We start from the raw sequence: 15,545 nt of genomic DNA on the forward strand, positions 1-15,545 counted from the left end.
AGCGACTCCAGACACAAAATAATATCGGTAGATTTCGCTACTTATTTTCAATCTGCATCCTGATGCACCTGAAAGTATAGATGGGACTGTTACATCATGACCTTCACATGCCCACAAACATAGGTGTCCGATACTAATCGCTATTATAAAAACCTACAAAATTGAACAAATCAATTTTATATTTCCTAATAAGAATATTAACAGAATATTTTGAATATATTTCTAGTGCAACATGATATTTAATAAGTGTTTTAAAAGGAGATATGGTTTTTAAATGGAAACAATATAATCAGGCATTACGTCTTTATTCTATTTTAGGGGTCCTTCATTTTTGCATGGTGTAACATGTGTTGGATAATTCCAGAAGGTGCGTCGCAGTTCTTTAGCTTTTCTACTGACTACCTACCGGTCTTGTGATTACCATCAGTATTAGCATTAATCGGGACCTGGCTCTCGCGAAGACATAAAACAGGGATTATTGAATATTTGTCAATATTCTTCACTGTTCAACGGTTTCAACTCGTTTTGTTACATTTAGTTAGCCGAGCTGTCAAAATGTTGAGCGTTGCCAGAAGCGTTTCAAGGACTCAGCCGGCAAGAAACTGTGCACGAAATGTGTCATCTCTGCTAACAAAGGTGAGCGTCTTACTCATGTATACAATAATAGGACATCCTCTTATTTAATTGCGACTTTTGTGAGTCCACTGCGAGGTTTAATGGTGTTAGCGGTTAGCTTGAGGCTAGCTTGTTCTCCTGACTTTTAACACGCCATTTGGTGGTCACGTGGATTAAAGAATATTTTACAGTCGATGGGAATTGCACCTGTATTAATTTGATGTAACATTGGTTTGTTCATTCTTGCTTGCTACGAGTGAACGCATTTTAAATACTAACGCCTGCGTATGACATTTCGCCGGTTGCGAAGTTTGATAATGTAACCTGTAATCGTCTTAAATGCTGGTTGATGCTTGCAATTTTTAGTAGTTAAATTAGCCCGTGTTTTATGTATCATCACAAGTCTGTGGCAGATGTGTGACTCGTTGACCTTCAAATGGATGGCCTCCTACCAGCTGCAATATCCCTCCAATGCTATCTAACACAGTGGGTCTCAAACATTGTGGGTCCAGAGACCTCTTTTCAAGGAGAAATATTACGAAGAACCTCCATTATTACCTACCTAAATATTAATGATGTGGTAAATTAAAGGACAGGTAACCAAATACAATTAAATTAAAATAAGTATTTAGACATTGTCACTAGTTGATGTGCACGACCAGTGCCACTTCCACTAACAACATAACTGCGGACAGAGAAGCACAGTTACCCACTTAACGATTTGATTGCTGTGCTTATCAACTATTCAAATCGCTCAAACAATTGCTATTGGTGAGTCTAATTCTGTCTAAATAACGACCAACACCAAAATCATTTATGCATTTCACCTGAGTTGTTGAATAACCTGGGTTATTAATGCATGCATGGATGCCAGATTTATGCTTTATGTCCTAGTCATGCTAGAACATTTGATTGGTCCAAAAGACTTGTCCTTGGAAATTAATTTGTGATCTCCCTACAGGCTCATTGGAGTGGCTTCCAATCTGATGCTCTCAGAGCCCTGTCCAGAAGAGACTATTCGTAAGTATATGTAAATGAATGTTTATGAAGGCTCTGGATGTTATCAACAGTTCAAAAATAAACAGATATCATCATATGCGTATGTCAATAGAACTACTTCAAAATTAATGCCAGTCTATGCCGCCTTTTCTGATGAATTGTTGGATTTGTATTTTTAGTAAGAGGTATAGTTAAATGTTGTATCAGGGTTTCCCCCGGTGTCTTATCAGCCTGTCGGCCCATCAGGCTTTTTTTGCCCCCTCCCCACCAGGTTAAGCATTGCTCCCCCTCCGTCGATGAATCACCGCAATCTGCCGACCGCCTGTTGATGACTGATGATTAATAGCTGGATGTCGTTCCTCCCAACAGTGCCGAATACATTTTGGCACTTGACCTTCCATGTCTGATACCCACTGCCCCACGTAGAACACTTAATCTGTAGAATGGCTGTAAGCACATAAGATATTGTGTTGTTTAGCTGAAGTTGTGGAGGTGTCATGTGATTAAATCTGCATATCAGTACACGAGTTGGAATTAACAGTAATATAATTGCGGAAAACCACCTGCAGAGGGAGGCAAAGCAACATAAATAAACACTAGTGACACCAAGCTTCCTTCTTTGTTTTAATTTTGACATTTTTAATACGTTGAAGAAGGAGGTGGAGAAGAATGGTCCAGTTTTATTTTTAACAACAAGGAAGGATCTAAAGTCTTATAAATCCACCAGGATTGTACCCATTTGGTGACATTGCAACACAGAATTTTATTTAAGGTAAGCTGTTTGAAGATCCAACTGTAAAAAAAAAAACATAGTTAATTGCCATCCTTGTCCGCTGCAATGGTAAAGAGCATGCATGGGGCTTTCATCGTATCTGAACTCATATTGCACATTTTAACAGTTACATTTATTAAATGTAGCAAGTGTTTAGAAGCATAGGAACCATGTGGGGTGGTTCATAATTACATAAGAGGTGTTACCCCCCCTCCCCCAAAAGACAACAAAAAATAGACCAAACGTAACTTCTGCGATAAACGAGGGAACACTAGAGCAGTAAAGTGGAAGAGAACACCTTTTCATAGCAAAATGATGCATTATGAACAATGTTTGGCTCGTTTGCAGGTCTGAAGCCATCAAGGGGGCAGTCATTGGAATTGACCTGGGAACCACCAACTCGTGTGTTGCTGTCATGGAGGGTAAACAAGCGAAGGTGATGCCCAATATCTCAGTTCCGGTGTTATCTGTACAGTATGTAATCAATTTTGTGGATTGTACTTGGCACAATTAATTACCTTCAACATCGTAGTTAATCAAAATAGCAATCTATATATAAAAGAAAGATAGAGTTATGTTGGTCTGATATATCTTCAAAAATATTTGAGTTCATATTTTGTGTTTAGTTCATGAGTGTTTATTAAACCTTTTATAGTTACTCATTTTCATCAGGTTACATTTAATACAGGTGTAATTTTTAAAAATCAATTCAATCTGAATAGTTTACTTTTTTAAAGACAAAACATTGTGAGCAACCTCTAATCTACCTTTTATGATTACGTAAAGAGACATTTTGCAGGCTAATGGTTAATGGAAGAATAGAGACATTATGATTCAATGAATTACTTATCTTGGGGTTCAGATGGCTTTCTTCACTGTGTGAAGACGGAATGTCGTTGACCGCTCCAGATGAATAGTTCCTAGAGATAACTTGTAAATGGGAACTATATGAATAATATAGATTTTGTTTATAGCATCAACACATATTTTGACAAAACAAGTTTACTGACTGCCTCCTCTGCTGATCTCGGTGCATGATGCAGCAGGATATACATTAGATTATGTAATGACTATGTCCTTTCTTGGCAGGTTTTGGAGAATGCAGAGGGAGCCAGGACGACTCCTTCAGTCATTGCCTTCACCGCAGAGGGGGAGCGTCTGGTCGGTATGCCTGCTAAACGCCAGGCTGTCACCAATCCTCAGAATACGTTGTACGCCACCAAGAGACTCATTGGCCGTCGCTTCGATGACGCAGAAGTCCAGAAAGACCTGTGAGTAAGGATGTGCAAATGTGGGATGATGAATAGAGCACATTAGCTAACGTTTTCCATCAACAGGAAGAATGTGCCCTACAAGATTGTGCGTGCTTCTAATGGTGATGCTTGGGTGGAGGCTCATGGAAAAATGTACTCCCCCAGTCAGGCTGGAGCCTTCGTCTTGATGAAGATGAAAGAGACGGCAGGTAATGGTTGATTTTTCTCAGAGGTTTGTTGGACACAGACACTTTTTAATCTGCTGCTGTTTTGCTGATTTTGTTTATTGCAGAGAACTACCTGGGAACTAAAGTGAAAAATGCTGTGATCACAGTACCAGCTTACTTCAATGACTCTCAGAGACAGGTTTGTGCGCACCTAAATTACCTTGTTATTGTTGAACATACAGTGTACTTTAGGAAGGGTTTTAGTCTAGTTTCAATCAAGCTTGTTAGTTTTTATCATAGCTCCCACTTATGTTATTTGAATTCTTTATTCAATACGATTATAGCATTTTATTCTCCTCACTTTTTTACTTAAAAGTATTCGCACAATTTAACGTTAAATATCAACTCATCCCCATTCATTTTCAATGACTGACATTGAACATTTTCATCATACATCTCTTCATTACCATACTAAGTGAAATAAAAGTATACCAACTGACTATCATATCAGGAAATGCATTATAATTTTAATAATAATTTTAATACTTAACAGCGCATGTCCCCATTCAGCATTAATAGCTTTCAGCTTTATACAAAACTTTTAAATGTAAATATACCGTTGAGCCATGAGCTACAAGATTTCACTTAGCTCAGTGCTTAGAGCAATTGCCTGCCACCAAGGAGGACCTCCGTTCAAACCCTGTTTGGACAACTCTTTAGTACAAATGCAATATTGAATACAAATTATTGTCAAATTATTTACATTCATTACTTTTGATGTAATTCATCATTAAGCTTTTTTCTAATACTGTATTATTGCGTTCTATTAGGGATGGGTACTGAAGACTGTACTTTTTGTGGTATGGACCGATTTGGGTCAGTACTTCTGAGCACCGATTCACGTAAATTCAAACTGTGCCATGTTTCGGTTCTGAAGCACCTCTTTTAAAGTTGTGACTGCAGGAGTGGAAGAGTTGACGATTTTCCATGGCGCACTTGAACGCAACATTAAACGTGCACCAGCGTACTGACGTCACCCACTCGCACACCATTTCACATGCGAGGGCGCGGTTGGAGCCTGTGGTAACCCGGCCGGCGGTAGCAATGGGCGGCAAGCGGGTGCCGCCGGCCCCAGCGGCTCGGCTAAGAGACCAACTGCCGCCTCGGTCTGCTCCGCAGCGTCCACACGACGACGCGGGGACGCCTACATTTCCAGGTTTGGAAACAAGCAAGATTTTTGCGCCGCCAAGCCAAACAAATATACTGCAGTTTTTGAATTATGAAAGCCTTTGCCCCGGTCGGAAGCTGTCCCCGCACAATCAGCGCACGAGAGGGAGATGTCGACGGCGGTCTTCTCCTACTGAATGCAATCATGCTGGAATGTTGGTTATTGCACAGAACTTAAATTCATACTTTTTTTGTAATATTCTTATGTTTATTAATTATACTTGAGTCATTGTAAAATATAACATTTTTATTTTTGCGCTTCCTCTCTGGCTCATTTGAATTAAATTGTATTTTATTTTTTAAATTACATTTTATATATTGAAAAATAATGGTTGTTGTTTTTTTGTTTTTTTTACTATTAAATAAACAATGATAAACATTTACTACCGCCCAAATAAATTAATGTTCAAATGTAAAAGGTACCCATCCCTAAGTTCGATATTCAAAATTAAAATTCAGTGCAAGATTTTGCGCTGAATTTCACGACATATTCACGACAATTATATACAATGTCACAGATTCTTCTACGGCAAAAATGGCTCAGTGGTTACAGCAATTACCTGCCACCAAGGAGGAACTGGGTTCAAACCCCGCTTGGACCAGGCCACTCTTTAGTACAAATGCAATTTTGAATAATAAATATTGTCAAATTATTTCACAGCTATTATTTTTTTATGTCAATCGTCATTAAGTTGTTATTTTGTTCTATATTCAAAATTCAAATTCAAGCAAGCTTTCAGCTTCATAACTCAATATACAATTACATACAATGTCACAGCATGTATGAACATTCTTAGTTGCTTCCACTTCCCTAGTGTGGGACTGTAAATGTGTCTTATAGATGTAAACAAAAGTCAGTACCATGCGAGTACTGCAAACACTTATCTGAATGTGTCAGAATGCACCTAAACCTGCCTGGTTCCCAGTGAAGCCTACAAATTGCATAATCTTCATGTAGGTGCCAAATACTTTATTATGAGTAGGTTGACCATATCTGCTTGGAAAATCCTAATCATATTATTTTTAACACCCAATCCAGAATTATTTGGTTTTTGAGTATGTGCTGGTACATTTCATGTGCTGGTTTCATTCATGTGGTCATTCAGGCTACCAAGGATGCTGGCCAGATTGCTGGTTTGAACGTCTTGCGTGTGATCAATGAGCCCACAGCTGCTGCGCTGGCGTATGGCTTGGACAAAACCCAGGACAAGATGTGAGTAGAAATTATTCTAAACTAAATGTGTGACTTGTAAAAGTCAAACAAAAAATGAAAATATACAATTTGGTATGAAGTTGTAATTAGCTAGTTTTTACAAAAAAAAAAGTGCCAAGACAGAAAGAAATCAGTGGGAGCATATAATCATTTAAACCAGGGTTGTCCAAACTACAGGCCGGGGGCCATTTGCGGTCCACCATCCATTTTTCAGTGGCCCACGCCGTTTACTAAAAATGACATTTGACAAGGCCAGTTAAAAAATATTAATAAAATAAAAACGGGTGTAGGTGTTAAAAAAAATAATTAATGAATTAATGATGCCACTACCACTAATAAATTGGTTTATATACTTTTCTAAATATGTAAAGAGAAATTAACTATTTAAACTAAAATAACAATTATGCTTCAAAACACTGTGGTAAATAAAGAAAATGTTCATCTTACTACAGTTTGCTTTTGTTTTGTTTCTGATCATGGAGCTGGGATTCAGCTGCAGTTCAGTGCAGGGACGATCTGTTCTCGTGGGCTACAAGGCAGAAGCCACCCCACCTTATCACCTTTACAGAAAGCTGTTATGTAGCAGTTTATCAAAGTAACCAGAATGTATTAATATACAATTGCTTACTTAAGTTTACTAAATTAAGGTCAAATAATTTATGCAGATATTTCTGTATGCGGGCCCCCATACGAAAAAGTTTGAACACACCTGATTTAACCACAACATGTGACCTTTAACACTGACACGAATTTAACAAGTACAAACATTGATTACGTTTTCATTCAGTCACACATTTGTGCTGTCATCTTGTGAGAGATTTGAGGGTCATAGTGGATATCAAAGTAATGTAAGATGTCTTCTTCTGCCGGAATTGAGCTTCCTGGTAAAAGTAGCTTGTTTGTTGTCCAGTATTGCCGTGTATGATCTTGGTGGAGGTACATTTGATATCTCCATCCTGGAGATACAAAAGGGCGTTTTTGAAGTGAAGTCCACCAATGGCGACACCATCCTTGGAGGAGAAGACTTCGACCTGCCCCTACTCAAACACATCGTCAAGGAATTTAAGAGAGAGGTGATTTATAGGAGACCACCGTCTTGACAAGGGCCTCGTGGGTTGAAATGCTCAGTGTTGATAAAAACAGGTTGTTTTTGCTACCTCAGTCTGGTGTGGATCTGACCAAAGACAGCATGGCCCTCCAGAGAGTCCGAGAGGCGGCTGAGAAGGCCAAGTGTGAGCTGTCATCATCACTGCAGGTACACGGTTTCCACTTGCCAAAGTTAACTTTCAGCTTTTAGTTTCATATCATATTGTCTTAAATTAAGTAAAATCGATGAATGCTCCAACCACATTTGAATATATTACTACCACAATCTGAATGAAAGACTCTCTAATGTTATCACATTTCCCACAATATAAAAATAAAATAAATCGGAAATGTTCTCTTTCCAATTTGAGTTTTGTTAGCTAATCCCTAGGGATGGCCACCGAAGACTTTTGTCTGGTATGGACCGATATGTGTCGTTGCGTCAGCATTTTCACGTAAAATTTAACAGAGCCATATTTCGGTTTCTGAAGCACATCTTTCTAAGTTGTGACTGTGCGGGAGTAGAACAGTTGACGATTTCCCATGGTGCACTTGAACGCAACATTTAAAAGCACCAGCGTACTGACGTCATACACTTGCGCAGGATTTCACACGCTAAAAATTAATTTCCAGGTTTGCAAACAAGTGAGATTTTTGCGGCACCAAGCCAAACAAATACAGTTTAGGAAGTATGACAGCCTCTGCGCCAGGCGCAGGCTGGCAATGTCCCACGGTCCCCGCAATCTGTGCAAGGCTGAGAGGGAGGTGTCGGTGGCGTCTTTCCTCGTTGCACCCGTGCATGCCGCCCGCACTGAAACTGAGAGGTCCGGCTTCCCCCTCCGGATCTTTTCTTTTTTGTTGTTGTTTCTATATTTGAGTTCAACGTGGGTTCGAACTTCGAACTATATATTTACTGTTTAACTTCGTTCCTTGTGTTGTTCATTGCACTGTTGCTTCACACTTTGTTTTTTTGTAATATTTGTGTATATTAATTATACTTCAGTAATTGTAAAATGTTAGTCCTTTAATTTTACTATTCCTCACTGGTTCATTTAAAAAAAAAATATATATATCTTTATTTGTCCAGTTTTATATATTGAAAAGTAATTGTTAAATTGATATATATATTTTTTAATATTTTACTGTTAAATAAACAATGATGAACATTTCACTTGGAAACAAAAGCTATTTCAGCATTTGGTGCATTTGAGGTTTACTTGCATTATTATACATTATTAATCTGAACAGAAGTGAAAACTCTATTGATACAGCGCTTTCACAACAGCTGTGGCTGTAACATTTAAAAGGACAAGCTTGTCCTAGATTTGGAAGTTTCACACCACCAAGATCTTTTTTTCCCCCATTTTGTGGTTCAAGTTAAATATATAACCATCTTGTATACTGCCTTACAATTGTATATAGTTCTTTGGCAAGTCAATTTGCCTTGTTTACATATTTTTGTTTTGTGCTATCAGTTTTAAATTTTATTCAGAATGATCTAGAAATTTGATTGGGTGAAAACCCTGTGCAGGCTTTGTTCAGAGGCATATCTCTTTTATTTTTTAGGAGATTTCAGTATTGTTCATTCGGTAATATTACCGATTCAACATGTCGTCATTATTGCTCTCTTTTTTTGTGTGCGCATATGTGCGTGCGTGTGAGTTTTTGCTCCTTAATTCACCTGAAACCTATTAAAAATCCCATACCCTTCACCTAAACCGAATACTTCAGAATCCCGATAGTCGTGAAGTTGTCAGAAGACCAGAGGAGTGATCAAACAAAAGAGAGAAAAGTGAAATCCAGCACCGACCAGAAACCACCTACTACACACAGGGTTACAAACCAGAATCTTTCACCAACCCCAGTAGCATATAAATTCCAACAAATTAGGGAGACCTCAAGAGACCAAAGGAAAGATTGAAGAAAGGATAGATGAAGCAGAGTGAGATCCACAGACATCAGCCTCCACTGATTCAATGACCAGAGGAAGAAGCAGATTGTGTTAGAATTTTGGTAGATGCTGGTATGGTGGATCTGGCATGTATGAAAACCTCCACCAAAGAGGAGAGCCGTCGAACCCGGCCAGGACATGGCAAGCACAACCCCCCCCCCATGGCCTCCCTGGCCTCTGAAGTGCCAGGGCACAACCCCCGGACCCCGCTTGGGACACCGGCCGGAGAGCAAACCCAGGAGCCCGGAGTTCCCCCCACCCCAACATGGCCCGTGCCTTCAGCCCAACGCATCAAAACGGGGCACGGCAGGCTGCCCCCCGCTCCGATCCACCTGCTTCCCATAGATGTGTTGGTGAGTGTATGTGGTGCATTAAAAAAAATAGGGGGGCATGGTGGCGAGGCAGGGGAACAGATGGGGGACCGCAGCACTGCTTAATACTGCAGTCTACCCCAACTGATAGCTCCCCACCCCAACTCACCCGTCCCTCCTAGTTGTGGAGTGCATTAAAATTGGAGGCGAGTGGCAGGGCGAAGACGCTGTCTCCACCCTAGCCCCCCCTCCCCAAAGAGTGTGTTTGTGCCCTATGTATCTATTTACAAAGTGTATTGTGCAAAACTAGTGGAGTGAGTTAAGAGGAGCCACCAGCGGCGCCTCTCCCAACCCGGCGGGGGCAGGAGCCCCCCCCTCTCTCGCATCTCTCTTTTCTTAAACGCTGTTGCATCATTCAGAAGTCATTCAGGTACTTTCCGAGCTGGGCTGGGCTGTAACTTAATTGTTTGCTCTCGCTTGTAGACTGACATCAATCTTCCCTACCTGACCATGGACGCATCCGGGCCCAAACATCTCAATATGAAGGTGACTCGTGCTCAGTTCGAAGGCCTTGTGGCCAACTTGATCCGTCGCACGGTCACTCCCTGTCAGAAGGCCATGCAAGATGCAGAAGTGTCCAAGGCTGACATTGGAGAGGTGCTTCTGGTCGGAGGCATGTCACGTATGCCCAAGGTACCCAGTGATATATTTTCTGGCATTTTTTTAATCGAAGAACAAAAAATTTAAAATTTTGGTTAATCTGTATGTTTTATTGGGAAAATTCTACATCCATAAATGTAAATTTCTAAACTTGAAACCTTTTATTTAAATTATTTTTGATTGAAATTGAATTATTTTAAGTCTCTTAAATTAGTAATGAATGAATAAGTAATGTCATCTGAACTCATTCAAGCCCAAAAACGTCTAAATACTTAAAAATATATATTTTGTCATTCACTCCCAAAAACGTATTTATAAGTTTTTTTAAATGTTTTTTTTTTAAAGCATACAGAAGGCTTTGATGCAGCTTCTGAACTGAAGAGGTTGCTTAAAGCAATGATAGTTATTACAAAATCAGCCAGCAGGTGTCAAAAAGTAAAATAAAAAATTCCGGCCTCCTAGAAGTTTTGTCTAGACTCCCTGCTATAAAATTTACATGGGCGTATCGATGCCTTGCTTCACTAACAGTCTCCCTCTTTTAGGTCCAACAGACAGTTCAAGACCTGTTTGGCCGCGCACCCAGCAAGTCTGTCAACCCAGATGAGGCTGTTGCCATAGGAGCGGCCATCCAGGGCGGCGTCCTGGCAGGAGACGTCACGGATGTGCTGCTTTTGGATGTGACGCCACTGTCACTGGGAATTGAGACTCTGGGTGGGGTTTTCACCAAGCTTATTAACAGGAACACAACCATTCCCACCAAGAAGAGCCAGGTACAGACATTTCGAAGGACTGTATGGACACATTCTGATCTGAGCCTGACACCGCAATGCTGCATTTCTTCCTGCTCAGGTTTTCTCCACAGCAGCAGACGGACAGACTCAAGTGGAGATCAAAGTATGTCAGGGTGAGAGAGAGATGGCGACAGACAACAAGGTGCTGGGTCAGTTTACCTTGGTGGGACTCCCCCCTGCCCCCCGCGGTGTTCCTCAAATTGAGGTCACCTTTGACATTGATGCCAATGGCATCGTCCACGTGTCCGCCAAGGATAAAGGGACAGGCCGGGAGCAGCAGAGTGAGTTGTTTTCAAGTTTGCATTTGTCGGCAGTTAATTTCAAATACACAAACGATTGCAAAAAACGGTTCAGACTATATATTTGCTACTATTTATGCACATAATCAAATTCAGCAAGAGTTCCCATTGAACTTTTAAGAGTTTAATAGTTAAAGGCATGGGCCGAAGTTTTTCCGTTGCGGTTTGTAAACACAACATTCAAAACTGGCGCTCGAGGAAGCAGCCAACAAGGAACGAGCGTGAATGCAATCCACCAATCAGGAACGTGCGTTTGCACAGCCAAATTTGTATCTTATGCAAACAAGTAACAGGAATCAAACTCCTTACACGTCCGTGGAAACAGTCCACCAATCAGGAGTGTGCGTTGGCACAGCAAAATTTGCATATGCCACTTATTCATACATCGCCATGGTGTCAAAGGTAAGATTTAATCATTATAAGCCTGTGGTTTATAATGATTAAATCTGTGTAACTGTGGAAGGGCTTAAAATTCCGTTGTGTGATCACTTTAAAGTTGCATTGTGAAGTTTTTCACTCGAGACTGCCACCTCTAACCTAAAGCGTAACTGCAGCCTCTGTCAAGCTTGTGCATGCCGCGAGTACTTGTGTACTTGAATACATTCTTTGATTTCTCAGTTTTCTTGGGAGTCTGAGTAGGTGTTAGGAGTGTGCTCGAAGCCGGCCTTTTGTTTTTTTAGTTTTTTTTTAGTTTCCATCCTTAGCTAACACAACACTGCATGTCCGCGGGAACGAGCTTGACGGTCACCCTTCACCCCTCGGTACCCCCAAGAAACTGAAGTGTTCGCCCCGAACACTCTACACTGAAGAGAAGATATAAGCTGACAGGCGCAGTCGCAATTAAAACAATCAGTGCTCTTTGTACTAATTTGGGTATAGGTGGAGCATGCATGATGTAGAAAATCTTTAACATTAACATTTTTAACTCTGCAATGCAGCAAAATGAAGTTATTAGTGGATAAGATGCTGTATTCTTTTGTTGCATTTAAAAAGTGGATTTACAAACCTAACCTGTGTTGCTTGTTCATTTGCTTGCAGTTGTTATCCAGTCGTCAGGAGGTCTCAGTAAAGATGACATTGAGAATATGGTGAAGAATGCTGAGAAGTATGCAGAGGAGGACAGGAGGAGGAAGGTAAGGGATTCATTTTGAAGGGGTGGATACATATGGGATATATTTGGCTTGAGTGACCAGACGTCATCACAAGCTTCATTTGGGGCAGTCTATTTAATGTTCAGTATTGTGAATAACGGCTTGAAATTATTACGGTGTTACGGAGTAATGTGATTAATTTGCCCATCAGAGCAACTCCGACATTGTTGTACCAATTTAACGCGTCAATGTTATGCAATAAACATGCTGGCACTGCAATATCAACATCTTTGCATTGTCACATTATGACACCATAGCAAGTGTGAAAAGAGTGACTGTTACTTTAAAGAATAAACCAAATTCTCAAAATCATTGCCTTAACATCATGACAAGTAAGTAAAATGACTTGGGAGGTCATTGTTTGTTGTGTGCTCCATAGTCTTGGTTTCATTAAAGTCAAACACGTGTACACAATCCTGCTCAACACATTCATGGTACAGGCGGTAAAAAGCAGTGATTTAAAATGGTTAAGTATTTAAAGAGTTTTCTATCATTTTGCTTTTTATGCAAATTGATGTTGGTGACAATTGCTCCAATTGGCTGTTTAGCCAGGAAATGCTAATTGGTTGTTGCTTTTCTTCCCCATCCAGTAATCTTCTAACCGTAGTACAGAGGCTTAACAGGCATATGTTGTTTTAATGCACAAACGTTATTTTTTTCTGAGCAAACACAGTTTGCTGACTGTGTAAATTTTTCTTTTGTGGAACCATGACTGCATGGCGTGGGAAACAATGACTTCCCAGTTACAGGGAGCAGATGAAGCAACATATGCGTGTGTGCATGCAATTCGCCAGTAAAAAATCAGTTACTTTGTTGAGTAACAAATAACTTTTACAAAGCAGTAACACCTTTTCTAATGCTAACTGAATTACTTTTTATAATTTGTAACTATAACTAATTACTTTTTTTAGAGTAACGTGCCCCAACACTTTTATTTAGTAGGGATGAGCGAATGCCAATACCAGGTACGATAGGATTTACTTCAAGACATCAGTGAACACTCTTGTGTAGTGTATTTTTGCTTGGTGAACATCTGTGGAGCTCATTCTGGGGCCAATAAACGGTTTTGAAGGCAGAAAACAAGGAGAAAACCCTGGGTAAATACACCATAAACGGGGGCCTTAATTCGGTGGGAAAAGCCATTCTTGGGCGCAACCCGGCTGCCAACAACAGTCGCAAGGCGAATGCGTCATCAAAATGTGACGTGTGGTTGCCTTATATTGCTTGCATTTGTATGTAATTCTGCCATCTCTAGGCGTCCTTTAAGATGCTTAAACGAAACCCTTAAGAGGCCAACATGCTCAGGAACTGTCAGGTTCAGTTTAGCAAGAACATTTCATAAACAGACAAGGAAGGGAGACAAAAGATTTCGATCCTTTTTGCTCACGAGGAGAATGGACGGAGATGTGCACAGATTACAATCTCCTACCAGTTCTGAGCACACACTGCCGAGTCCTCTCTTTTTAATAGGATTTTCCCCCCATAGGTTACACAAATGTTGATGCTCTAAAGGGGAGGGGGAACACACAGCAGCAACCTTCAAGGATATGAGATTATTGGGATTATGGGATTATTATGATGATAATAATACAGATGTGTTTTTCTTCGGCGCTTAAGGTTTCAACAGTCAAAGTTCAACAGTTCATCCACAAAGTGTTTCAGCTGCTATCTTGTGATAAGGCACAGTTTTTGCCATGAAGCTGCAAGACCATAAGACATGTTTTGCAATACTATAAGAGTAAATATGGGATAACCTATGTACATTTATTCTAACAGGAACGGTCGTTTTTTTAATTGCCATTTTAGTATAAACAGGGTTCTACGGTAAGCCTTTTTGGGTGGAGCCAAATTGTGGTGGCCCTGCCAGGACCAGCACTGGCCGTGTATGTATTGCTAGGCTTGGGCTGATACCTCACATCAGAATTTGGTCAATGTAACATTAAAAAAAAGAAAAGAAAGAAAAACTTTTTTTTTTTTTAATTATTCACTTTCATGATGCAATGTCAATGATTGAACAAACATTCTGTTTTTGAAGATAAGTAACAAAAAATAATAAATGTAATAATTCCTAAGAAAAGCTAAAAGAATAAAAAAAAATATTAAAACATAACTCTAAAACATTGTATATTAAATATTCAAAGTGTTTGATTTCTTGGCTTTCAAAGAGGTGTTAAAGGAACTTTAAGTTAATGACCTATTAACGCTCATTTTGACACTCCTCGTCTTTACATTCATTTTGACATAATCAGTCATCAAGGAATATAGGTTCAATATAAGTAAATTGAGTATTAATAAGGTTTTTACTTTTGATTTAATCATACCCATGAGCGGTGTAACTGACTCTATCTCATTGTGTTTTCTAGGAGCGTGTGGAGGCTGTAAATATGGCCGAGGGCATCGTTCATGATACCGAGTCAAAGATGGAGGAATTCAAGGACCAGCTTCCTGCTGATGAGGTACATTACACTGTGTGTGTGTGTGTGTGTGTGTGTGTGTGTGTGTGTGTGTGTGTGTGTGTGTGTGTGTGTGTGTGTGTGTGTGTGTGTGTGTGTGTGTGCGTGTGTGTGTGTGTGTGTGTGTGTGTGTGTGTGTGTGTGTGTGTGTGTGCGCGAGAGAGAGAACAGAGCTCACAATTTCATATGCAATCTGAATTATTTTCTATGAAGAAACTTGAATAAATAGAATGTAAATGTTGTCCTGTTGCTACAATCGGACGTGTTGATAAATGACAGCGCCATGCTTATGCTTGCGCATTCAATGTGGACACATGGCAAAAATTTATTTGACAACTGCCATGCTGTGTACAAGAGAAAAAGTTGTAATTTTATTGGGAACCCTCCCCCCCTCTCACACACACACACACACACACACACACAAATAAACAGGTTTGCTGGTTCAACTAACCAGAAGTATAACAAAATTGTGTTAGAGGTATTAACCAATTAATTCACTGCCAGCCATTTAAGAATATATTAAAATGCTCAGCATAAATGAGTACACACCCCCTACTAAAAATAACTTATGCCAATGAAATCAAAAACATATTTTCA

The 15,545-nt window shown here is 39.9% G+C and overlaps 1 protein-coding gene across 1 annotated transcript in view; it reads left to right on the forward strand.

The window, feature by feature from the left end:
- Positions 1 to 340: 340 nt before the first annotated feature.
- Positions 341 to 15,545, forward strand: part of hspa9 (heat shock protein 9) — a 22,908-nt gene continuing 7,703 nt past the window's right edge. The window contains exons 1-14 of the mRNA XM_077577209.1: positions 341 to 636; positions 1,577 to 1,635; positions 2,735 to 2,822; positions 3,476 to 3,657; positions 3,724 to 3,848; positions 3,932 to 4,005; positions 6,140 to 6,246; positions 7,157 to 7,319; positions 7,409 to 7,501; positions 10,078 to 10,287; positions 10,797 to 11,024; positions 11,104 to 11,326; positions 12,383 to 12,477; positions 14,859 to 14,951. Of these exons, the coding sequence (XP_077433335.1) occupies positions 556 to 636; positions 1,577 to 1,635; positions 2,735 to 2,822; positions 3,476 to 3,657; positions 3,724 to 3,848; positions 3,932 to 4,005; positions 6,140 to 6,246; positions 7,157 to 7,319; positions 7,409 to 7,501; positions 10,078 to 10,287; positions 10,797 to 11,024; positions 11,104 to 11,326; positions 12,383 to 12,477; positions 14,859 to 14,951 (1,821 nt within the window). The 5' untranslated portion in view covers positions 341 to 555. The remainder of the gene's footprint in view (positions 637 to 1,576; positions 1,636 to 2,734; positions 2,823 to 3,475; positions 3,658 to 3,723; positions 3,849 to 3,931; positions 4,006 to 6,139; positions 6,247 to 7,156; positions 7,320 to 7,408; positions 7,502 to 10,077; positions 10,288 to 10,796; positions 11,025 to 11,103; positions 11,327 to 12,382; positions 12,478 to 14,858; positions 14,952 to 15,545) is intronic.

Source organism: Vanacampus margaritifer, chromosome 10 (assembly GCF_051991255.1).
Source record: "Vanacampus margaritifer isolate UIUO_Vmar chromosome 10, RoL_Vmar_1.0, whole genome shotgun sequence".
Classification (NCBI taxonomy): Eukaryota; Metazoa; Chordata; class Actinopteri; order Syngnathiformes; family Syngnathidae; genus Vanacampus; species Vanacampus margaritifer.